Source organism: Pseudochaenichthys georgianus, chromosome 21, assembly GCF_902827115.2.
Source record: "Pseudochaenichthys georgianus chromosome 21, fPseGeo1.2, whole genome shotgun sequence".
Taxonomy (NCBI): Eukaryota; Metazoa; Chordata; class Actinopteri; order Perciformes; family Channichthyidae; genus Pseudochaenichthys; species Pseudochaenichthys georgianus.
The window spans coordinates 1735459-1762813 of NC_047523.1; the positions used below are offsets into that span (position 1 = coordinate 1735459).

The window sequence follows — 27355 nt, forward strand, 5'->3', positions numbered from 1 at the left end:
CTGTGGGATCATCACACATTCCTCTCCTTTGGTTTGACTTGTTAGCAGTCCTGCCTTTTCATGACCGAGCAGCCTCCATGGTTCTTTGAAGTCACAGGGAGGACTCATTGTCTTTTAGGACATATGCATTTCAGAGAGGCTGCTGTATGTTCCAATACGGAAATATGAAAGTAAAAATACACAGCATTTTCATAATGTAAACAGACTCACTTTACTGTGTTTATAATCTTTGCTTTTGTTGTTTCTTTTGGTTTAAATCCTTGGGAGGAAGTAAAACAGCTCATAATCTGATCCTGTGTCTCAATTCCTTAGAACACTGCCATGTTGTACAGCGTGGATACTCGCAGTGCATGGATTTTGATCGTGTATTAGTGATTAAAAACACGCACGGCAGCTTTGGCCCTCAGAGGAAGTGACAATGGCCCCTGTTAGCTTAGCTAGTTAGCTAGCAACAATAAGGGCAAACGAAGAGACTACCAAATCATCTTAGACAGGTCCATCAACCCAATGAAATGAGCAGAGGCTTCAGCGTTCCACACATTATACCAAACTAAGCATTGGGCCGCACTTCTGCGCTCAAAACAGCACATGTAAGTACAGAAGAAGGCGATTTGAGACACAGCATGACACTTTAAATATTATCCACTAATAAACGGCCATTTAGCACTTTCATTATTCTGCTTCAGACAGGGCTAACTGCACCTATCTCAACCTGCACGCTGGGATGTGGAAAACTTTTTAAAAAAAGTTAACTTTATGTTTAAGAAAGGATCATATTTTTGGTTTCGATCATTATGTTAATATCTTAAGTTGTGTACAGAAGTAAATCAAGTTAAATAGGTTGAGTATGTGTATTTAGTTTGGCCCAAAATGTAAATACGCACTGCACTAAATTTGCTTTTGTTTTCACACGGGACACGAACAGTGGTCTGCTGGATCAAAGTTCTGTGTCTGTTTGAATATTATCCTACGTCACCTGACTTCCACCTTAAATCTCTTATTATTTCTATGGCCACTAGCAACTAACAGTGTTGGACCAAGCGGTCATCCATCTTCCATTAGATCTCGGATGATAACAGTGAGCTAATGCTCCAGGCATACTTGCCAACCCTCTCGATTTTTGCAACACTGCCCTCTCCTGGTTTCCTCCCGGGGTCATATTTCTCCCTCATTTCTCCCGATTTCTGACAAAATCAGATTTACTCAGGACTGTTTCCACTCTGACTTTAATACATACATCATTGTTTGGTTGCCATGGCATCTCGTTAGTAGCGCGCAACTGAAAGTCTGAGAGGGTGAGGAAGATAGTCACAGAAAACAGAACAAGAATCGACAACTCTACCCGCTGCTCACTCCTGTCCTGTATAGTGCTCCATCAAGGATGGTGCTTCAGGCCGCAAGGCAGTGCACTTAAAACTACAATAAGCATGTTAATGTTAATCCAATACAGCTCCGGCGATCGCCGATCCACTAGCACCCCCCCCCCCCCCCCCAATGCAAGTATGGCTCCAGGTCATAACTGATAACAGTAATGTATTGGGCTGGTAACATTCAAACGGGTGCTGTAAAGTTGGACTTTGTTTAATCATCCAAAATAATCTCCCAGTTAATTGGGAACTTTTTGATGTGATACATTATGGTGCACCACCAACTACTGACATTCTCCAGGTAAAGCCAGGTGATGCTCACATTGGCCAGCTCCGATGGAAAATATTGTGTTGTTTATATAGCTCTTATGATGTTGATCAGCATATGCACACATTTCTGCCCCCTCCTGCTGGAATATAAAGAGATGATGGAACAGCTGATAAGAGATACCACAACGTCACTCTCTCTGTGGTTCAGTCTCCCTGCAGTCAGGGTCCACTCTCTGTGATCCACAGCAGGGAGAGAAGGCTCTGCCATCAGTCCTGCAGCTGTAGGCTCCTGGGCTTCTCTCTGGGAGAAAGTGAAGCTGCCAGTCAAGGTTGGTTTGAAAACTCCGGCAAGAAATCTTCCCAAAGGTAAATCTTTATATTTCTTCGATTCCTGCAAATTGAAAAATCCGGTCAGATATGTTTTGGATTAGAAGTCAAAGACATTTAAAACAGTCTACTGGAGTTAATGATAAATATACTGCTTAAGTTGAAAAAGTGATTTTAAAAAGAGTGAAGTAAAACAGGCAACTTTCCAATTAAGTTCCTGGTATTTGCTGTTGCTGAAACGTTGATATCTGCAAAGTGTGGTATTCTGCTCTAGAATTCAAAATGATATTTTGCATGTAATGTTCTTTATCAGAGAACATGGATCGGTCCTTCATCAGCAGCAGACTGCCGTGTTGTGTCCTCAGATGTGTGTGTGTCCTCAGATGTGTGTTTGTGTGTCTGCCAGGTGGATCTGTCATGAGGCTATGTGCGCTGCTCTGTGCTCTCCTTCTGTTCCTGACTGAGACTCAAAGTGGATCTCTTCGGGACCGTTCCATGAATATCAGGAGTAAGGCATCAGATTACACTCGCACATGATTCAAATTTTACAGAAAACTAAAGTTCTACAATAATAGATATCTTTGAGTTGATATTGTTATTCCAGTTTTACTATGAAGCAGTGCAGTGCGCAATGCCTTAATGTGGGCGGAGCTCAACAGACGAGGCGTTGCACTCTGCTGCGCGCGTAGTCATTCTGTTCTCTCCATGCTACCCTAACCCTAACCCTATTATCCCCTAACCAGCGCCATATAGACTGAGAGTTATGACATCTCCGTTCACTCCAATGGACCACTTTTTTACAGCAATGGCGGATCGTGGAGCCTCTCAATCGTTCCCCGGAAGTTAGCGCTAAGGCTAACAGAGCTGTAGAGTTGCAGCATAATAGACCGTTCGTGACGGACTTTTAAAGGTAATAAGAAGTTTAAAGATTTATATTGCGGATATTATCAGTACATCTGATTCAAATTAACATGTGTATTAAAGGATGTCAGTGGATTATCCCTAAATTAGTAGATTTAGGGAACGTTTACAGATAACAGATCAAGTTAGGATACCGAAGCAAGTTAGCAACACACGTTGAACAGCCTTTTGATTGTAAATTCCGTTCTCTCTATGTCATTTCGTCCAACATGTTGAATTAGAGAAGAGGGGCTTCTAAACGGGATTGTATGCGGGGGTGGAGGGAGTTAAATATTAGATAAATATAACTTTGGTGCGTGTAAGAGTGAGTGTTTTTAGCAGAGCCATATTGTGTCCTTGTGATTCTGTTGATTATTACCTGTCTGTATAATGTTGCAGCTCAGCTGATTTTGGATTAATGGCAAAGGGAGAGGGACTTAAGTGAGAGTGAAAACACAAGGTAAGTTTAATACTACTGTTTTATATAAGTAAGCATACTAAACATGTACTCTATCACTGTATTATATAAGTAATCTTGTTAGTAACCTACTGTATGGCAGGTGGAGGGGCAGTGATGTTACAGGTGGAGGAGCAAAACTGCAAGACTGCAAACTCACAAGACAGAGAAATCAAAGTTTGTTCTCGAGAGAAGAGGTTGATTTCACTTCAATTTTTTATTTCATATTTTCTAAAGATGTGGAAATGGCAAAAAAAAACTTGAGAGCTGTAACCAAGACAACTGTAACAACATGAGTAGAGAGCCACCAAGGTTTTTCAAGTCCCCCTCTTACTCCATTTTTCCAACCCAAACTTCCAGGTACATGACGGGACACCATCATGTTTTTGTTGTTTGCGCTCCTCTGGCTGGGTGCTGGCAGGTGGAGGGCAGTGATGTTGGCAGGTGGAGGGGCAGTGATGTTACGGGTGGAGGGGCAGTGATGTTAGCCGGGTGATGGCAGGTGGAGGGCAGTGATGTTGGCAGGTGGAGGGGCAGTGATGTTACGGGTGGAGGGGCAGTGATGGTAGCCGGGTGATGGCAGGTGGAGGGCAGTGATGTTGGCAGGTGGAGGGGCAGTGATGTTACGGGTGGAGGGGCAGTGATGGTAGCCGAGTGATGGCAGGTGGAGGGCAGTGATGTTGGCAGGTGGAGGGGCAGTGATGTTACGGGTGGAGGGGCAGTGATGTTAGCTGGGTGCTGGCAGGTGGAAGAGCAATGTTTAGTCCAAATATTTCCATTGCAACGACTAATGGAAATGATTGCAGCTGTGGATCTGTTTGGGGGTTGCTGGATGTGGTAGCTTGGCTGCTGTTGTTCCTTTTCACCTTTTTGGATTGGCTCTTGCTTCCAAAATGGCCATCTTTAAAAAAAAAAAATTCTGTCATTTCTGATTAGTTTGGCCTCAATTCTCAGCCTCAGCCGTATGAATCTTTTTGCGAGTTTTTGTTGTACTCCACAGCATGACGGAAGCCTGCTGGAGAGGGCCTGAGCTTCTTTCTCCAAGACACCCACTGCGTTGGGGAGCTGCATAAGGGAGGAACCAGTCTTGGTCCTAAATAGTTCCTCAATTTGGTGAATGAAGTCAAAGGCTTCTTGGGAGGGACGACAAAGAGCACCTGCCTTGAAGTCTTTCAAGTCCACTAACAAGCTGTTGTCACCAGAAGGACTCTCATCATGGTGCTCTGTTGCAATTTTGCATTTTTTACAGATGCTGGCAAACTTGGTGATTTTGTGGACGATGTAGCCTGCACAATGGAAGAGAATACATTTCTCAGTTTTTGTGAGGTCAGGTGCAGCTGCTCTGTTCACCGCCATCAGCTGTTCCACTCTGACTGATGGAGTGATTTTTGGCTCCCCTGTGTCCAGGAAGTCTGCCAAAAAGCTTTTTTGTGTTTTGTGAAAAAGTGCAAATGCAGTGTTTGTATATAATTACATCACATATTTTTTTGCTGTTGGTCGTGAAATTGCTCCTGCTGAGTTGAGCCAGCCATTTTTTCCTCTGCTCTGTGTCAGTGGGGAAGCCGTACATTCGTACTCCTTTCTCGGAGCGATTTGAGCATCCCCAGGCAGCACAGCAAACCATGGTGGCGACTAGGAGGCAGGCAGCACAGCAAACCAGGACAACACGGAGGAAAAGGCACCGACAAACTGCATGATATGCTATTCAATGTTTATTGAATTCCATGTATTTGCAATGGATGTTCCTAAAACAACACGTTTAACATCATCATCATCATCATCATCATCATCATCATCATCATCATCATCATCATCATCATCGTCATCATCATCATCATCATCATCATCATCATCATCATCATCATCATGCTGCTGCTGCTGCTAGTCCTTTGATAGTCACCTGTCGGTCTCCTGTCCTTTCTGAAAGCCATAACGATGACATTAGTCATTTAGATAACTTGTGTCCTCAATTACCATGGGATTACTGAAACTACCATGAATTTAAGAAAATGGTAGAAATGAATCCAATCTGAATTTTAAAGCATTAATTTAGATTCCCTCCCTCTAAATGTATCAATACACATTAGAAAGTGATGCTCCTGACTACCATACAAGTTTAAGAAGATAATATTGGTCTTAAAGAATTCAAAGCTATAAATAAACAGCAACAGGCTCTTTAACCAAGGCACTGTTAGTAACATGTAAACTTAATATTAGCAAATTCGATTTTATTTTTTAAAACATATTGATGTAAATACATACACATATCGATTTGTTGTATAAATATTGCAAATCAAAACCTTTAATCACTAATAATTACCAAAAATCGTAGTTCTATCTCCTGTTATCAATGCATTCACATCGCCCGCCATGAACTTCCGGGGAACGATCCTCGTCTACATGAACCACGTGACGATAACCGTTTTTGGACTTCCGTTGTCGTAACTCTTCTATTATACAGCTCTGGGCCTACCCATAAGGAGCCGTACACATGCCGCAGTGTTTGCGTGGCTGTGTCTTTAGTTGTAGCACAGTGGCGATCTGTTGTTATTAGCATCTGGTTAGCTAGCTATGCTAACGAATTTAAAGAGCTTTTCTACAACTAGGTGGAAAAGTACGGAGCCCCTAAAGGGACATGAAGAAAAAAAAAAAAAAGAGACAAAAAAAAATAAAGACTTTATTTTTTTCTTTGCTTTGTTTAACAAGGTTTCTGTTGTGTAAAAAGGGCGTTGGAAAGCACACTGAACTGTAAAGCTCAGTGTGATCACAGGCAGGAGACTCTGAATAAAGGTTGTTAGTATCCAGTGTGTGCTGTATTGAAGTACATTTACTCAAGTATTGTATATAAGTATGACTTTGGGGTATTTGTACTTTACTTGAGTATTTTTGTTACACTACTTTACTCCACTACATTTTGTAAGCAAAATATTTTACTTTTTAGTTCACTACATTTATCGGACACAAATTGTTACTAGTTACTTTACAGATCCAGATTATTGGCTAATAGAAAATATATAGCTCCACCTTTACCAGCTATGATGAACAAATGAATGCCTCAATAATCATAACCATTTAGTATACAGTATGATTCTGAATGGAGCTACAAAGCACAAGGAGTACGTTTACTTGTGTTACTTAAATATATGTTGATGCCAATACTCTTATGTAAATGTACTTAAATATGATTTTAAATGCAGGACTTTTTACTTGCAACAGGGTACACTGTCGTAGTTCTACTTCAAGTTAAGATATTTGACATATTTTTAAAATGAAATGAAATGAAAATAAGTCAAATATCTGAGTACTTCTTCTACCTCTGATATCAGCGTAACATATGGCATAGACTGAGGAGGTGATCCTTAACCCTCTGAGGGAAGTCATTAAAACAAATGGTTGAATTCTGCACAATTCAGTGTTTTTTTACAATTCTTTATTTGAGATGTTGTGATGTACACCAGGTGCCCATGTGTTACCCGGTGCAGCTTTCAAACAGAGACCAGCAGTACAACAACCAACAGAGTTAGAGGTCAGGGTCCCACTTTGCAGCAGGATGCAAAAGGATTGAATGTGTTTCTGTGGCACAAATCCACATGAGGCGTCTCCTTCCACTCTGACAGCGCCCCCTGCTGCGCTCCAACACACTCGCACACCCTGTGGGCTGAATCAGAGCTATGTTACAACAACACATGCTAACACATGCAGAATAAAACCAGCACCTGAGAGGAAGACAAACAACTCTACTGCTCTCTAGTGGCAGATGAGTCTGTTAACCTGTTGCCCTCGGGTCAAATCTGACCTGTTTCTTAATATTTCTGTATGATAAGAGGTTTATGATCAAACCTTTTATTTAATTATGTGTGTTTTATTCAAATGTATAGCATCTGGTGTGATGCGATTCATTTGTTTCTAACGGTTTTGAAACAGAATCTTTACTAAACTTTGATGTATACGATAATGCTGTGACAATCGATCAAGGTATGTTCCTGTGATCTTAACTAGGTACAAATAATTCCAATTGTTGGCCTTTTGTTAACTCAAAATTGGGTTAAACATATTTATTTTCTTTGACCAGAAATGCAAAAAAAGAAGTAAAACTATTGGTTATACTATATGCTGTAAAAACAATCAAACAAAGAACACAAATGCACAGTTAAGGGCAGGGGCAGACTGGCCATTGGGAATACCAGGAAAACATTTGTAAGTGTTCCGGCCACTCCCTGGAGGGGTGTGGCCCACACCCCACTGGGCTGGGCTGGGCCGTTTTGATAGGCTACCTATGTTCTATCTATCAGATAGTTCCACTTTCACACATCAGGCCCGTAGCAGCTGTCACTGCGCAGTGAACGATCAGGAGTGAGTGACTGAGAGACCTAGCTGGCAGTTGCTTACAGATGGATAAACAAGCTCCAAAGGCGTTTTTGTATAGTTTGTGTATACACTAGGGGTGTAACGGTTCACAAACATTTCGGTTCGGTAAGTACCTCGGTTTTTAGGTCACGATTCGGTACGTTTTCGGTACAGCAGAAAAGATTATCACACAACATAAAATATTTGTTGTTTTTTTTAAATTATTATTAAACTGTGAATAATGTATTTACTCAAATAAATACAAAATATAATAAAATAAACATTAAGGTGCAGCATTTCGGTGAACTGAAATAATCTGTATTTGAACTTTACTGTACTAGTACTCACAAAACATAAACTATTAGTTTTGAGTTTTTAATTATTATTAAACGGTGAATATTCCCTCAAATAAATACAAAATATAATAAAATGAACATTAAGGTGCAACATTTCGATGAACTGAAATAATCTGTACTTGAACTGTACTGTACTAGTACTCCCCTAAGCAGCCAGCTTGACATTATGACTTGTCATTGTATTTTCATGTTGTTTAAAGAAAGATGAACTTGTCCACATTGCTTGCCGAAAGGGCAGAACTGCTGGCACTAACAATGTCTCCTGCTGTGGAGAACACCCTCTCTAGGGACAGAGGTAGCAGATGCAGCCAGGTAGCGCTTTGCTAACATGGCAACACAAGGATATTTGGCGTTTGTCATAGCTTTGGCTCGGTCTGAACTTTTTGCGAGTGTTGGAGGCTTAAATGCTAGTGGGAGTTGGGTTTGCACTTCAGTCTTTTTTCTTTTGGTACCGGTGATATTCACGTTCGGGTGATGCCTTTTCAAATGAGTGTGCAAGTTTGATGTATTGCCAGCCGCGTAACCAATTTTAGTTGAAAAATGCAGACAAACAGCTTTGGTTCGGTCCACCTGTCTTTGTCCGTCATCCTTGTACATAACTGTGAAACCAAAATGTAGGATAGAAAAGGAAGTGACGTCTGACTCAGAGGTCGCGTGGCTGTGGAGAAGAACGTGTTGCCCACATTCTGTTACTGAGTTTAGGCTAGTTAGCTAGCAGGTTTATTGTTTTGGGTGCAGTCACTTTTGTCTCCACTTGCTGTTCAAATAAATGTTGAAAGAAAAAGTAAATCTGTTTACAGTTCTGTTTCATATGGGTTTTGAGAGATGTATCCATAGATTTAGTCCCTAATTTTGCTCTCAAAGTGGACCAGATTGATGCATTTAACTTCAACATTTAAAACCAAAATATTGCCGGGGGAGCATGCCCCCGGACCCCCCTAGAGGAGGTGAGGTCCACCACCTGCCCACACCCCCTGTTAAATTGTCTCACCCACATTAAGGGTGCTTCCTACGCCCATGTTTTATTCTATGCGTCAAGTCAGGCAAATTGGGTCCAAATGTTATAACAGGATACTTTGCATTGTTTGAAGTGGGGTTGTTTAACTTGTCCATAGTTAGTGTGCTACCTACAGTAGATGCTGTTTGGAAAAACAGAAAAGAATACCAGCAGGAAGCTCAACAATATACTGCTGTGGACGAGCAGCAGCAACACGTATTTATCCTCCCCAAAATGTTAAATGTGAACTATGTGGAATACTTTCATTGCATCAGAAATCTCTTTCCAAAAAACAGTTTAAAGGTCCCATGTCATGCTTTTCCGGTTATTGCCCGTCCCCTTGTGTGTTATGAAGGTTTTTATGCATGTAAACGGTGTGCAGAGTCAAAACCCTCAAAGTACACCCTGTAGCGAGTAAAACTCTAACACAGAAAATACCTCCCCAAAACGCCTCGTTGAAGATACGTCACTGTCCATTGTTTACTTCCTGGGCCAGAACCCAGAGCTATGACGCGATACGGTCATGTGGTACCCGGAACCAAATGGACCAATCCGTGGAGCCGTTACGTTACGTCCGCGGAGCCGTTACGTTAAGCCCCCTCTGATTGGTCCAAATTGACCAATCCACGGACTTCCTCACACACACACTAGGCTTGTTTGAGACGCGTTGCGGCTCGCCTCGAAAGTAGATGAGAATAGCCGATCGCAGCCGGGTCTCAAAAAGCTCGCCTGAAGTCGGAGTCGGCTTCGTCTTCTTCTTCTCTCGGTTTTTTGGCGGATTGCAAATAACTTTAAGGTGCATACCGCCACCTCCGGAGTCGGCTTGACTCGGTTTGCATTTAGAATTCACACGTGTGTTTAATCGTTAATGTCAGATATGTACTAAGTAAATACATTTGTTCCTGCTCAAGATTAGATTCAACTTTATTGTTATTGCACCGATTACAGGTACTGAGACAACAAAATGCAGTTTAGCTTCTAACCAGGGGTGCAACAAGCAGTAAAAGTAATGTACACAATCTACAGAATAAAATATAGAATGAATTTAATGATGAATAAACAGTGAGGTGTATGAATACACTAGATATACACAGCAGCCTGTGAGCAGTATGAACAGTGTGTATGAATACACTAGATACACAGCAGCCTGTGAGCAGTATGAACAGTGTGTATGAATACACTAGATACACAGCAGCCTGTGAGCAGTATGAACAGTGTGTATGAATATGCTAAGATATATAAAGTATGAAACGGTAAGCAGTGCAAGTATAGTATAAAATATATGTTAATTTCATGATGATAAACATTGTGGAACAATGATGAAAAATGGGAATGGATGTGGCGACGTAAAACTGACACAAAACAACAACAAACTTTTGCCGAGCCAATTGGAGAGCTTCATCAGCAGCACGGGGTAAAACCCACCAATGAGCGCTCAGCTCGATATACCAGCGAGTCGTTTCCCATCAAGCATTTCGCTTCCGCAGCCCGTGGAGAGGAACTGCGCCGCCTCGCCGCTCCTCACTCTCAAGTCTGCGGGCGTCTTTGTCCCGCGAGATTTCAACGTCTCATGTAGGTGAGCCCATATATATATATAAACACTAGATGACTCACCCACGCTGCTGGCCAATAGAGACCGACGTTGCCACATGGCGGCCATCTTGCCACAGGCTCATTCGAAATAACCGTAGATTGCTCCATTTTCAACCAATTTTGAAATGGTTTGGTTTGTTATAAATATCAAAGATGTAGTTATGAAACTGCATACTTATAATTATAGTCATTAACTTTTTTTTTCAACATGTCTTGTTGTCTCCTGTATCATAGCCATGCTAATAATGTTTATAATAAACTAAACCGTTTGTAAATCAGTCAAGAATTCAGCGAGTTAAGAGCATGTTTGTAGTGATGACAGTTTGACACTGAAGCTTGGAACGGAGCTTCAAGTCTGGACTTCCTATTCCATAGAAGCAGTGCTTCGAAGCTTGCTTCAAATCACGTGACATGTGACGTCAGAAGCAGCAACTGCTTCAAATCACGTGACATGTGACGTCCGAAGCAGCAACTGCTTCATTTCCTGAATGAATCACTTGACTGGTTCGCGGTCCATTCACGCGATTCAATGCACTGCCTCGTCTCGATTCTGACAAGTAACAGGTTGAAACAGTTTCGAATTTGAGCGCTTCACTTTATAACCGCTTTAAACAATGCGCAATGTGTGGGTTGTTGTCGTAGTTTGCATTGTTGCTGTTGAGTTGTTGTTGTTGTTATTGCATTTTAATTGTAGTATCATTATAGAGCAAGCCAGGAAGAAAGATAGGTCGTTCTGGCTCGGGAAACACTTCGAAATGTGGAGAAGTTGTGAACAAAAAGACAATTATCAGTAATATAAAAACAGTTCAATAGTTTAAGGAATAGATAGCCCAGTGGGTAGAGCCGTTGGCCCGAATGCGGCGATGTCCTCCGCGCAGCTGGTTCAAAGCCCGAAATGGATGTACTTGTAATCATTGCTTTTCAACTTTAATACTTTAATGACTGATAAAAGGCCCTCTCCTCCGAAAAAATTTCCAGCACTCTCTAGTCTCTTCTCAATAACCCAATACACACAATTATCAATCTTTAATTGCAAATAGAACATGATATTCAGTCTTAGTGTGTGAGTGCCTCGAATATTTTTCAAGGCAAAGATACGTTAAACCCACTGCAGCCTTGCACTTCGCCAGGAGAGGTCGCTGTAACTGAAGCTTTGAGAAATGAACCTATTTCTGACACAATTGTCCAAGTGGTTCGATGCTTCATTCAAAGCTTCATTTTGCCATCACTACATTTGTGTGCAGATCACTCACCTTACAACAGCTGTAGCAGTAGTTGTTGACTGTGGCAAGATGGCCGCCAGTGAGCTATGCTGGCGACTCCCCCTTGAGCCATCTAGTGTTTATATATATCTATGGGCGAGCCTCCAGAGCAAGTCGGACAAAATGACTAACCATCATGCAACGCACTAGCAAGACGTTGATCGCAACTGCGCAGGTCTCGCTTGTCTCAAACAAGCCTACTCATATGGCGCTGCTACTCACTGCAGGCAGCTCTGCTGATTTCTCCTCCCTGGCTGCAGGCTGATAACAGACAGTTGGGATCGCGGCAAAATTCTCTCTGCAGACCCATTCTCACAGCGTTTATCAACCTTTTTCTTACTCAATATCAAGCCACACTTATTGTTTTTACTTCGGCTGTGACTTTGTGTGTGCTCAGGATGAATTTGGCTGTGTTTCGATGTGTATCGCTGGTAGTGGCCAAAATCCCAAAAAGTTTGTCTTGTCACCTCAAAAGTTATTGTTCTTGGCCTCGGAAGCAGTGTCAGACTCGCAGTACACAATACACTGGACGTTTCGGTTGCTTTTCAAGGTTTATTTCCAGCAAAACTAAAGACGAAAACAATATTTAACATAAACTTAAACAGCAGATCCTAATAATCTGTATTTGACTAAGTATAAGGTTGCGTCTGCGTGTCAATGACGGTATCAATCAATCAATCAATGTTTATTTATATAGCCCAATATCACAAATGATACATTTGTCTCAGTGGTCTTCACAGTGTGTACAGAATATCAGTATGACAATACGACACCCTCTGTCCTTAGACCCTCACATCGTACAAGGAAAAACTTCCAAAGAAAACCTTGCTGCTGCCTGCTGCTCTCCCGTCACACACCGCACCTCCAACTTAAAGCCTTAGCCCCGCCCCCTTCACCTGAGCAAAGCACACCTCTCACTGAAACAGAAAAAGCATTAATAAAGGTTCCAAATAAATCAAAATAAACTTAAATGCGGCTCCGACATCGCTAAACAAGGAAACAACACCTCCACGGAGCTCATTGCGATGCACAACGTCCCGACCAATCAGAGCACACTGTGCTCACAGGGAGGGTGGGGGCTGGAGCTATTGGAGCTACAACGAGCCGTTAAAGGCAGAGAGTGAAATTCAGTGAATACACGTAGTTTACAGAGATGCTGTTTGAGAAACCAATGTGAGTTTGGAGAATTGCACAATGTAAATCTATTCTAGTAGACCTCAACAATGGAATCATGATCAGTGGAAACATGCCCGGCACCGTATAAATAAACTGTGAACTTTTATGCTACGATGTATGTGATGTCAGATAGTAACTAAGATTTGTGTATTGTGCATTCTGTAGACTCCCATTTCTGTTTGAATTACAAAATGGACATCAGAAATTGGCTTAAAAGGTCTAAGGATTTATTAAAACGAAATAGCGATGAAAGAACTGCAGCCGATGCAGCTGCTGGCGACCCTGCACCTGCCGTTGCAGCAGCACGCCTTAATGTCACGAGCTTGACCTCGGAAAACCCCGGGGCTGAGTTAGCGAGCCCAAGCCTTGACTCATCAAGGCGGCCGCCACCAACGCTGTCCTCCGAGGCACAGCTCCTTGTGCCCCTACCATCACCACCTGCGTTGCACACCCTGCACCACAGCCGCCAGCATCCTCCTTCGTGCCGGTGCCTCCACTACAGACGCTACCTTGCAGCACATCAACAGGTGCTATTGGGCCAGCAACCGCTCAAAGACCAACAGCCCCAGATGATCTTGGGGTTAATAAACCCAACCAGGTGAAACTGGATCGTTATCCAGGGAGATTGTTTTCAGTAAAGAAGCGGACTTTTGCCACTGCATGGTACAACAACAGACCATGGCTTGAATATTCGTTAAAAGCAGCCTTTTGTTTCCCCTGTAGACAGTTTAAAGTAAATACGTCTTCATCTGATGCAGCTTTTAATGTCAAAGGTTTTTGCGACTGGAAACACGCATTACAGACTGATAAAGGACTGCTAAGGCATGCCGCATCAAAAGAACACATTTCATGAGAGCGTTTGTGGAGAGAGAGACAGATACGCGAGGAAACAGATAAGGAAATGAGTACTTTGGTGCAGATCAGCTGGCACGGAACCGTTATTACGTGTCAGCTGTCGTTGATATTATAGCTTTTTTAGCTGTCAAACAACTCCCTCTCAGAGCTGACCACGGTTCACTCCACAGCATGTCCGAGTCCAACACACTCTCACTCCCTAAGCGTCCAATAGCGACGTTTGGTCAGTGTCCGTGGCGTCCAATTGTGACGCTCCTAGTCTCCTTCAGCGTCATAAAGGGACGCAAATAGCTTTCAACTGATTGCAATGTATTCCCATCTGCGTCGGGATTTGACGCTCATGGAAGCACGGCATTCGTTTATGCCGGCTGCCCTTAAAGGCAATGTGAGCATCCATTCCCATTGGATAACGGAGAATTTTACACCCGGAAGTAAGTACTCCTCTTACTGTCGATTGATTTTACAGTGATATCTGCACTACTCATCGACTAAAAAACACCAGATTATCCTTGTTAATTACACAACATTGATTGGTTTAAATTGTGTGCAATGCTTTTGTATTTTTCCCCTTCGATTCGGAAAACAAATATGTTTTCTGAGTAAAGGATGGCAGAAGACACTACACTACCCAGAATCCCCAGCTATCGTTTGGCCTACACCAGGGGTGGGGAACCTCCGGCCTCCGGGCCGCATACGGCCCGCGAGACAATTTGGTACGGCCCTCGAGGTAATTTATAAACACACGCAAAAAATTAAAAAAATGAAAGAAATCTAGACCGCAAACAAATTAAACAAGCGAGTGCCTGTTTTTCCTGGCCAAGGTCAGGGTCCTTGAACACAACACGAGCCAAACGTGTCATCACGTGGTATATGTCTCGACTGACAGGGGTGCAGTTCTGACGGAGAGCACCAGAACGCCACTCCAGCACTTCAGAAATTGCAGTACCGATAAGTCCGTACACATGCCGCAGTTTCTGCGTGTCTGTGTCTTTAGTTGAAAGCCCAGTGGCGATCTGCTCATGAGCGATCTGCTCATCTGTCAGACAGTCAATCAGACAGTCAATCAGACAGTCAATCAGACAGTCAATAACTAATTGATCAATAACTAACTGATAAATAACTAACTGATAAATAATCAGACAGTCAATAACTGTGTTGTTATCATTAGCATCTGGTTAGCTAGCTATGCTAACGAATATAAGAAGCTTTTTCTACAACCAGGGAGGGAAAGGCACATCTTTATATGATCATTATAGTTATAAAAAAAATAAGAGAATAAAGTAAACAGGTATAAAATACTATATGACAGTTATTAATAAAGAAGAATACAGTTTGAAAGGGGAGTGATTTGTCAAATATCCATAAATTAAAAGAAAATCTGCTTACAGTTGTGTTTGGGTTGAGAGATGTGTCCATAGATCTCCTAATGTTGCTCTCAAAGTGCACCAGATTGATGCTTTTAACTTCAACATTTAAAAAAAATCTTCCCAGGGGAGCACGCCACACCCTGCACGTGCATGCATACGCCGAGTTATGGTGAGATATCTGGATTAAGAGGTTGCTTTTTCTTTGCACAGAATGAAATGAATGGGCTGTGATTTTAGTTTTTTTAAGCAGAGGTCAATAACTTGTACCTCTGAGGATATTGTAAAAATTGAAATGGCCCTTGAGAGGAAAAAGGTTCCCCACCCCTGGCCTACACTATGTGCTCTGTTTGACAAACCCCGTTTTTTTCACCATTCATTCCGATGGCTGGCGTCTATGTCACGTGATCTTCAAATTTCTCCCTGCAGAAAAAGAAAACATGGCCGAAATTCGTTTTATTCTCGGTAGAAAATGCCTATTTTAAAGTTAGTTTGTCCATTAAAATGCGTTTTGATGTCATTTGATGCGAGAAATATGAGTTGTTATTTCAGATTATGTGTGCAGTGGATGTACATGATCTTTAGTTTGCTAGTTATTACGAAGATTACTTCAGGAAATCGCGTCGTTTTCATTGTTACCAAGGTGGTTGCTAGGGACGCTGCTATCGATATTATTTCTGTTATGTTGTGTAACTGTTTAATGGTGTTATCTTTATTGCTACCCCCTTCCCCGTCAATGTATAGTGTTGGTCCACAGCCTAAACATATTAGTTTAACAAAATCCGCATCTAAAGATAGCCTACGTTATTTCCCCCCTGTGCAATTCCAGTCTCACATCTCAGAGCACATCGTCATTAACAAATACCGGAAACAGACCGAAATAATAATAATACCTTATTCCGAGTGTGCTTGCTTTTCTCTTTGAAAGTCATCACATAAAGGCATTGTAATACACGGTTCGGCTGCATTACATATTACATATCTGCCGTAGTTCTGTATTTATAGAGCCCTGATGAGAAGACAAACATGAGGAACTGAAAACGTGACGTGGATCATAAATATATCAGCTATTAAACAACATCTTACATTTCTTTTCACACAATACGTCTCCTTGCAGTATCAACACTAATTCGGCTCACTTTTATATTTGATCCAATTGGTAGATGGGCTGTATTTACACCATAAAGGTGCACAGCTGATATAAAGGGACACCTGGTGGTTAAAGCATGTTATTGAATTTCAATATTTTTATTATTAGATATTAATACGATCCCTATAAAGTATATTCATTACTCGTTATTCTCTACTAATTGTTAATTAAAGACTGTATGTAATGACTATTTTGCACATCCCTTTCAAGATTTCAAGATTTTCTAAGGTTTATTGACATATCATATAGGCCTACACAACTGTGGTGTAGTTCTGCACTGAATGAAAAACTTGGGTCGCAGGTTCCTCAATAGTGCATTACAAGACATCTATCAATATGTGTGCATACCTCCAGCAATGTTAACTATGTTGAAGCACTTATTTTAACTGATATTATACATAATATATTATACTCTTATAAGATGTATGTAGATATTTCATCTCCGGCCTTGTCAGGTATTGAACAATCAATAAATAAAGAACACAGAATTGTTGAATATAAAACACAGAATTTATGTGATTATACTAAATGATTTTCAAATAAACACAACTGCATATTTAACTGTTACACATGCTGATGTAACGCAAATGTTCCAACTTGGGATCAATAAAGTATATCTTATCTTAAGCTGATCGATGGCTACTGCCATATTTGCACAATGTGCCTCTGAACCTTGACAAGTGCATGTTTCAGGCTTATCAATTAATGTAATGTAATGTTATCACAGGGGTCACACACATAAGACCAGCTGTTAAATAAAGCTCTTCTGACCTTAGCTGGCATGTGGGTATATTAATACTGCCCATAATGGGCACAAGCAATTTTCACCCATTTATTAATTATATGTTTTAAATGTGAGTGTTTCCTGTCCCCTAAACCTCCAGGGATGTACACAGTTTAATACTGGCAACTTCTTATTATGGGAAATACGAAAACGTCTTTTAAAACTACAACTCCCAGTAGAGACGTGCCATAGAGAACATGTTGCGAAACAGAATAGCCAGCATGTGTAGTTCTGGGGACGGGGTGGGGGAGGGGGGACGCGGTGGACCCGTTCAAATCCAGTTTTGGACAGTCTGCCGTGGTTCCATCCCATTTCAAGTGCTGTTCGAGAATCGGCTTAACCCTCGGAGCACACTCTCCAATCACAGAGCTTGAGGACTATCACAGGGTTTGTCAAGAGCACATGGTGTAGTCCAAACGATAGCTGGGGATTCTGGGTAGTGTAGTGTCTTCTGCCATCCTTTACTCCTGGGAATGGACGCTCACATTGCCTTTAAGGGCAGCCGACACAAACGAATGCCGTGCTTCCATGAGCGTCAAATCCCGACGCAGATGGGAATACATTGCAATCAGTTGAAAGCTATTTGCGTCCCTTTATGACGCTGAAGGAGCCTAGGAGCGTCACAATTGGACGCCACGGACACTGACCAAACGTCGCTATTGGACGCTTAGGGAGTGAGAGTGTGTTGCCGAGTCAGGCAGTGGGCTCTTCCTATCGCTGTTTGAGTATACGCTGCAGTCAAAGATGCAGAGTTGGCCACACAGCAACACACCTCTCACAACATGCACAATGCCATAATAGAGCTAACAGCAGTTCATCGTCTCCGTCTCTACTACTTCTCTCCGAGTGCAGCAATGAGGAAGCTGCCATCCTTAACCAGTGTGCCTTGCTCGTGATTTACCAGTATCTGTGCTGCCACGCACACAATGTTTCAAAAGTGGTTTTTATGTTGCCCTTTATTTGTGTATGTATTTGCGATAAGTGTGCGTCTTTACGCAATGCTGTTGGCCTTGCTGTTTGATATATATTGTGCCGTAGGCCCGCAGCACGTGACGGTTTTGTGTGCCCTCCTATGAAAATCATATGCCCTCCCTTTAGATTTGTTCTGGCACCGGGTCTGAGCGGAAATGGCCATGACATGGGACCTTTAAAACACAGAAGTCACACAATAAGACCAAGCAGCTAATAGATCAGGGCAGCTGCTCCTCTGTTCTGCTAGGTAGATTCATTGTTTGTGTCAATGGAGTCTGGTCATTTTTAAAAGAGCATAGATAAAGGCTGTGGTTGCGGATATTGAGTTTTTAGTTGTCTCAAACTCGTTTTCCTGTCCGCAGTGCTATAGCTTAGCTCCCTGCTGGTATTCTTGTTGGTCATTTACTGTTTGCGATACACTGATGGTGAATTGACTGTACCTCATACACAGTGTTGGGACTAACGCGTTACAAGTAACGCGTTACTGTAACGCCGTTATTTTTGGCAGTAACTAGTACTCTAACGCATTACTTTTTAAATTCAGTAACTCAGTTACCGTTACTACATGGTGCGTTACTGCGTTAGTTTTTTTATATAGTCAACAGCCAGGTGAACAGAGATGAGAACTGTACTTAAGTACAGTACTTGAGTAAATGTACTTAGATACTTCCTGTGTCACATGCGGAGACGGGCTGTGGGCGTGTTTGTGTTGTTTACTAACAAGACTGTCATGGCGGCGGCGGAGCTCAAGTCTAGTTTCTCCACCTGGAGATATTCTCACTATTTCACTTTTGTCGAGCACAAAGAAAAGAACGTTTTAGTTAAATGTAAGTTGTGTCCTGGCGGGTCAAAGAGCCTATCTACTGCCCAAACCAGTCGTTCAAATCTCTTAAAACATCTGCAAAAACAACATGCTGGGACGAAGCTAGTAGCTAAAACCACAGAGACTCAGCCGACGCCACTCCACCTCCACCTGCACCGAAGCAACAGCGGCTGGATTTTAACCAAGGGACTGCTAGCCAGGGAAAAGTCGATAAAGCCATTGCACGGTATGTTGTAGAACACATGCAGGCTATTGCTACAGTGGAGTCACCCGCTTTCAGGGAGCTAGTTAGCATGATAGCATGTCCGGGCGGCACACCGGCATATGGGACTGAAAACTTTGTCCAACTACCTGGAGAAAGAATATACAAAAATGTAAAGCCAGCTAATATCGATGCTATCCAGATTGCATATAATGCATGTCAAGTTGATCAATAGATTGTATTATTCTCCAATGCAATAACAGTACTGAAATTAAGGCTATAAGGGCATTACTATAATGGGAGCCTTTTTTTAAGTAACTAAAACGTTACTTTTCACAGTAACGCATTACTTTTTGGTGTAAGTAATCAGTAAAGTAACTGAGTTACTTTTGAAATGAAGTAACTAGTAATGGTAACTAGTTACTGGTTTTCAGTAACTAGCACAACACTGCTCATACAACACCTCTTCAAAAAATCCAAACTATCCCTTTGCCCTCAAACTCTCTTAGTATTTTAAGGCACCTGAAGGATGGACGTTTGCTGGGGAAAAACACAGCCTAGCAGCAAAGCTGTGTTGCTAAGTCCAGGCAATAATAGTCTCGATGAACATGTTTGTTGCATTCCCTCCGACACCTTTAGCCTTCTTACCTACACCCAGCAGCAGCTGCTCCACCTGATCCCCTGACAGGGCTGATGTCTCTGTGAAGAATAACCCTCTGTCATTAGCCAGACTCTGTCCTTCCTGTAGGACCAATCAGAATCAGCGGGGAAAAGTGCAGTGTTACAGCGTATAGCAGTGGCATATTTACTGTGGCTGACAGGCAAACGCACCAAAACACTTCAATTAGGAGAAACGGACTGCACTTTCAAAAACGAAGCATGTATGAGAAAATATATATAAAAACACAAATCTGCCAAAACACATGTACATTACATCTGTGTTGGCAGATGTAAATGAAGAAACATCTTCACCAACTTGACAACACATGCACAGTGTTTACAAAAAGCGTTGCAATTAACAAATCGCAGCAATTAAGCTCGAAACACACCAGAACCAGTGGACCCTGGACCCAGGGATTATAAAGTAGGCCACTGGAGACTTACCTAAAATATAAATAATGATAATTTTATCGCAGGATTTCTTCTGATATTATTGCAGAGCTGTTGAATGATAGCAGCTAACATAGCCTGCAGTTATGAAACCGGGGGCAGACATGCTAACGCTAACGGTACATTAGCATCGGCGATCTTTTCTACTTCAAGCTATCTGCACAAATGGTTAACATTGAACATTAACAAGATCAGACGGTTCAGGGAGAATCGAAGGAAGGCAGGCAGGCAGCTTTGAATGACATGCTTCTGGACGGCAATCCCTTTTTGGCAGGACAGTAGTGACGGCCATCTTGGTGACGTGTGTTGTTCTGCGAGACCAGAGATGTAGTTCATTGAGCGGTTTCACACAAACAAAGTCTTACTTCACAGTTTTACGGAATTTCTTTTTTTTAACTTGCAAAATTATCTTTTAAATTGACAAACATCATATGTGTAATTCGTGGCACAATTCAAAAGATCGAAAGATAACTTTTTTCTCGCCATTGACTTCAATACATGATTTTTCCGAAATAAGGGCCGTTTCTCAATGTCGAGTAAAGCTGCTGCAGAGCCACCATTTCAAGTAAACTACGTCATCGAGTGGCGCCGAAGGACTGTTTAAAGGCCCAGCATTCGGCGCCACTCGTTGACGTAGTATACTTGAAATAGTGGCTCTGCAGCAGCTTTACTCGACATTGAGAAACGACCAGTGTCCCATGGAGTTTCACCGGAAAGGGAGGGACTTCGGCTCTCTCTAGAACTCCCAGCTGTGTGTATCACTTTTTAGTGTCCCGTGGTTTTTGTTCGACTTGCTGCGTTTTTTTCTCTGCAGCATTTGGTTTCTTTTAGTAAATGCTGTGCATATGTTGTCAAGTTGGTGAAGATGTTTCTTCATTTGCGTGTGTTTTGGCACATTTGGGGTTTTATATTTGCATCATTTTCTTAAATGCAGCATGTTTCTCCTAATGGAAGCGTTGTGGGCAGCCACAAAAGTAATGCAATAATAAAGAGTATGTTTACCTATTAAATGTAGAGAAGAAAAGCACAAATTAGTAATAGAATAGAAATAATGACAAACAGCTGTGTCTAAAAAATGAGTAGCAGCAATTGAAAACAATATTACACATTGCAGGTTTATGCACAATATTGCAACCGTCTGTATTGTGTGTGGTCCAAAACACATGACAATGAATGTTATAGATTGTAATATAAAAGGAAAAAACAGAAACGTTGACCTTAATTATGTCCTTAATTATGACCTTAATTATGTCAACAAAATGTCAGATGAAAGCAATAATATTAAGTTGGCCATGTATATATTTTTGTTTGAACTTAATGTTATAGCTTTCATCTAACCTAATACAGTTATGTGAAATCTGTTAATAAATGTAATTAAAGTCAACATTTCAGTTTGTTCGGGAATGGTAGCATTTTATAGACTGATTGACTGTGATGAAAGGAGTTATTCCGTGTGTGTACCTGCGCTGACACTTGTCGATGCTGTTCCAGGTCGCCCTTGTTGCCCACCAGCCACAGGACGGTGGATCCTGACAAGTACTGCTTCTCCAGCTCTCTGAGCCACACTTGAGCTCTGATAAATGTGTCCTTTATTGACACAAACACACACAAAGATACACAACGTAATGAGCACCAGCCCAAACAATGAGTTGATGAGTTATTTTAGTGGTCAGATGTCTGTTCCGTTACCCTTTTGCTGATATCATAGACCAGCAGTGCAGCGTGGGCTCCTCTGTAGTAAAGGGGGGTGACACTGTGGTACTTTTCCTCCCCTGCCGTGTCCCAAATCTCAAAGCGAAGAGTGACTTCACGCAGATGCACCACCTGGGTGAGGTATGCACCTGAGGGGGGGGGGGGGGGGGCAGACAGCACAATGACATCATCCGGGACTCATTTGTTCACAGATCAGCAACGTTTAGTGTGTCATGTTGACGCATTTTAAATTCTCTTTTTGATGTATTTTATAGATAATGATGTGCCCCGGTGTGTCAGGAAACACACAAAGTGTCCGAAAATAAAACCCTCTCTCTTTTGCTTCATGCGCAAATCTCTAACAACGGGGTTACAACGGAGCTGATCCAGATTTGGACCCACGGCCCTATCAGAAACGTTGCTGTATCAGAAACAATGCTTTACTTGTTTACATTAGCAAGCATCGCTAACACTCAGAGCTAACGCTGTACTGGAGAGAATATGTGTAAAGAAGCAGGATATAAAAGGTACGGTCCTTGTGGTACACCCGCGAGAGAGAAAGCATTTGAGCTCTATACTGTTTCAGAAATAATCCTTGATGTGGTTTGGAACATGATATGGCGATTCATCACCGCAGCATTTAGACAGTGGGTGTTTCTCAATCTCAAGTAAAGCTGCTCCAGAGCCACTATTTCAAGATACTATATCATTGAGTGCCGCCGAAGGACTGTTCCAATTTCCAGGATACTTGGAATTCTACCAAGGCCGGTGTACTTCGTTGCGGGAAATTTCGAGGCTGCACATGTGTAGACTCCGCGGTCTTAAAATCCCCACAATGCTTTGCGCACGGACCAATTTCCCAAATCTTTGGCGGAAAATGTAAAGTAAACTGCACACTTGCTAGCCTGTTCCATTCTTCGTTTTCCGAGGCTATAGGAGGTATTCTTGCCTCACTTCTGAAGGAACTCACGCGGAGGTACATGTGCTACCAAGCAAGCCTTCTCGACATTTAGAAACACCCAGTATCTGCCGGGTCCTGCATGAGCTCCTTTAAGCTCCGCCCTCTCTTTTTTTTTTTTCAATTTTTTTTTTTTTTAAGCTTACCCAGAATCAGCAATTTAGTAACAGGGCTGAAATAGAAGGGTATGATGCATGGCTAGAATGGGTGATCTGTTTGGTATTTTGAGAAAAACACTTAGACATGCTTTTTATATATTTTTATATATCTGAGGCCTATATGCTATTGCCTAAATAGAGCATGATAGGTGACCTTTAAAGGCCCCCTATTATACTGTTTATCATCAATAGGACTTGGATACAAACATGTCTCTGAAGTGTTTGGCTCGAAATACCAAACAGATCACCCATTGTAGCATGCCATAACTCTGTTTCAGCCCTGTTTCCAAAGTGCTGATTCTCTGTCTGTTACTTTAGATGAAAATAAGGTGCACCTCCCCACGCCCCTCTGAGAGACATTTGGTCAAAAAGAGCACAATGGTGCTAGAGGAAGAGATTCAGCTGATAATGTGGCCAAAAAATCGTCATGACATCATAAAGTGGCCAAAATCTGATCAGCTCATTTTCAGACAGGTTTTTATATAAATGGATCGGACAAAAAGTGAGCGAATCTTTTTTCCTGAAACGTTCAGAATGAGAGGGGACACATGTTGATATATAAAAGACATGAAAAAGTGGATTTTGCACAACAGGTGACCTTTAAGCTATTAACGCAACATTCTGTCTCACTTGTGGAAGCACCGTCACAGCTTTCAATCTAAATACGACTCGAAAAGCCAAAAGTACTTTGTTTGGTGATTCTATGTTGAAAATCACAAATATAAGAGCCATGCCAAACTATTAAATTATACAACTATATAATTATGATAAATATTTAAGTTGACATTTTGGGAAATAAGTTCATTAACTAGAGAAAGAATAAAAAATTGAGAACTTTATCAATTATTTAGATCTATGAAGCGATAGCCAGGAGTCATTAGCCTAGCTTAGCATCAAAACTGGATACACCTTTTACAACCAGTCTGGCTTTTTCCAGGAATAAAATATGCCTTCAAGCTCCAATGAAGTTAGTTAACAAATACTCTTGTTTGTTTAGTCCGTACAAAAACTGAGGTTTAAAAGAGAAGTTGTGGTTTCTCCAGGAAGTTCATGTTTCTCGCTGAGAAATATTCTAAACACATAAGTTACAGAGAGACCACAGCTGGATGTTGTTTTTGAACTATACACAGATTTTGGAATAGGTTAAACTTTTAACAGCTGTTATTAAGAATGTGTTTCTACTGCAGCTACAGCCATGTTAGCTCTTTCCACTGCTTCCAGGCTGAATGCTAAGTCATTAAGGAATCATGAGTATAGTTAAGATCTTTGAATCCAACCTTCAGCAAGAAGGCAAATAACAACTTTCACAACATCACACAATATATATTTGAATAATTTTCAGATTAAATACGTTTTCCCCCAATATATCATTGTCTCTGCAAGTGTCATGAACTCACAGCCTACAGTAGGTGATGTCCTCCTGAACTCATCCTTGCAGAACCGCAGGGCCAGGCTGGACTTTCCCACACCAGAGCTCCCCAGAAGAACCATCTTAACCCTGAGGGTCCGCATTGGTCTGCTCAAAGTGTCGGGGTCTCCTGGCACCTTTGGGAGCTTTTCCCCCATCAAAAGTTCACTCCGTTGCAAAAGAGTGATAAAATACAGAACGACAAGATAGTAAAAAGTCCCAGAAGGTCCTCAAGCCCTGATTCAGCAGTTCTCCGTCTCCTTAGCAACAACTACTCCAAACTCTGTCAGAGATGTAATAATGTCTTCTCTGCCGTGTCTGACACTGCGCAAGCTTTAACTGGTTTTACAGAAAATAAAAGTAAAACCAAAGTCCAGTCATAACTTGTAAAAGGCTGACACCATAATTTCACTTCCTTTTAGCACCACAACAGAGCTATAACACATTCGAGGCCATTGTAAGCTAAACATCACATGCACTCACGCTTAACATGCTCATTACACATAACACAGGAGGAGAAATGTGGTCTTCTTCCAAAGTTCAGTGTTATGTCCATCAGATGGCAGATGTCTTTTTATTGAAGTTATGTATTCATTCAGTTCATTAACAACATTTAATGAAGGAAAACTTTATTTGTGTATGGTGTTACTTTACAGCATGTTTCAATATGAATGTCCTATTACATATATTGCTTAGTTGCATGGTGAAATAAGTTATGTTAAGTCATTCAAAATTGGACACAAACATTTCGTGTTTTTCCTCTATCTCTTTGCAAGGCACTGATTCAACACAAGAGGGAGTCATTGCATTATCACAGCCCAGTGGTAATGATAAAGTGCCACGCGCACAGTCATTCCAGACATGACAGTTATCAATACCATGGTCACATCATTCGAATATGATGGTCTGGGAACCACTTTGTCATAAAAGAACCTTTAGGCAAATGTATTCAGTTGCTTAAAAGCAAGTGTCTCATCGATTCAATACTTTGAAGGAACCTTCAATATGCATTCTAACTCTCTTTTTTTACTGATAAAATATGATAACATCAATACTTTTTTACCAGTAAGCCTTTAAACCTTTCCAAAATAAAATGTAAAGTTGTGCCTACGCAAAACAAAGTACTTAATGTGGCAACTGTGAATACATAACAAATACAACGTTGATGAAGGGTGTACAAATATCCAGAGGTGGGAGAAGTACTCATATCTTGCACTTAAATAAAAGTAGAAGTGTAGGAATACTCTGTGACATTAAAAGTCCTGCATTCAAAATGTTACTCAAGTAAATGTAGAAAAAGTATTAGCATCAAAATATAGTTAAAGTATCAAAAGTAAAAGTAGTCATTGTGCAGATTGTCCATTTCAGATAAAGTATTTGATGTGTTTTAGAATTATTGATGCATTAAAGTGGTTTACTCCAGGTGTAACTACAGTCTGATTTAAGAGTTGATTATATGTCACATCAATTTATCCAAATCTGTAAAGTAACTAAAGGTACTAAATAAATGTAGTGAAGTAAAAGTAAAAATAAGCATCATTAAACTTAAGTACAGTATTTGAGTACATCTACTTAGTACTTTACACCACTGAAAATATCACACAGGTTTCTCTATATTACATGAGTTACAAATGATTCAACAGTGTTAAGGGTTACCACAGGATATACAAAGTATGAAGTAAAGTCACTACACTGTATCAACTCACTATTGCATATACACATTACACACATTATAGTGGACCATTACATAAAGAGCGAGGGATCGACCTGGTTCTTATTCGAACTGAGCTATTGTCTGGCTCTAAGAAACCCAACACTGTTTTTAGAGTTCGCTCGTCATTAAAAATAGCAGAGGGGGTGTGAGAGAGTGGAGCTGGGATATCTGTCTGAAACTGAAGCCCTGAACATGTAGTCCCCTTCAGAGGTTCGAGCTGCTTTCAAGGACTCACCGATAGACACACACAAAGTTCTTTAATTAGGGCCTACACTGTTATTCTTCTCGCTTTTTTTAGATGTTTTTTTAATGTAATGCTAACATTTTAAGAGTAGCCTATATAGAAAGTTACGTTATGTTAGTAAGCCTAGTCGAGTTTTAATTATTTGAATGATTGTAGACTCCTCTCCCCTTCTTTACAATGACCAAACACACAGTAGGCTACACAAACCCACACCAACCATCTGTTGTATTCATTCATGTGTTTCACTCGCCAAAAGATGTCGAGGGTGTCCAAGTCAAGCAAGTACAATAATTTAAAATGAAATTTAATCAGTTGGCTTTTCCTATTAGTAGTATTAATAAACCGTTACCGTAGCTAATCGTATTTAGGTCTACAAAGTCTGCTTAACCAGTGTGTTTTTTTGACAAAATTACGTTTCTATTGCAACCTATATATCCGACCTCACGTGAAGGCAGCTTGATCGAGGAAATGCTTTGATGTTCGTCAGAGTGACAGGTTCGAGTCTCCTGCTGAGAATCCGTCAGGTGGTGGAGTCACACTGCTGCTAGATAAACACGAGGCCAAACACACCACACTACCGGGGTTTTAGCTACAGCTTACTTTTGTATTGAATTGTCGGTGTTTGTTTTGAAGTGAATACATGTGAGACAGAAACAGGCAAGGTTTAAAGCTACAGTGAACGCTTTCTTTGACTGAGTTTGCTTGGTAAACGCACCAGAAGCGCACGTGGGGCAGATGCTGCCAGTCCCCTCAGTGTGAAGCAGAGCTGAGTGTAGCTCGAGACAGAAACACAGGAAGGAGTGAGAAACGGATGTGTGACAATGACCCACGCTGTAAGCGCTGCTACACACGGTTTGATCTGCTCGCCT

At 41.4% G+C, this 27355-nt stretch overlaps 1 protein-coding gene across 1 annotated transcript; it reads right to left on the reverse strand.

Moving 5' to 3' along the window:
* Positions 1-6729: 6729 nt before the first annotated feature.
* On the reverse strand, positions 6730-24887 carry LOC117466642 (ras-related protein Rab-17-like). Its single transcript, XM_034110014.2, has 5 exons — positions 24518-24887; positions 22002-22153; positions 21774-21899; positions 19851-19944; positions 6730-6979 (listed from the first exon to the last, which is right to left on the reverse strand). Exons 1-5 carry the CDS (start codon positions 24684-24686, stop codon positions 6849-6851), a joined length of 672 nt encoding a protein of 223 aa, XP_033965905.1. The 5' UTR covers positions 24687-24887; the 3' UTR covers positions 6730-6848.
* Positions 24888-27355: the final 2468 nt, after the last annotated feature.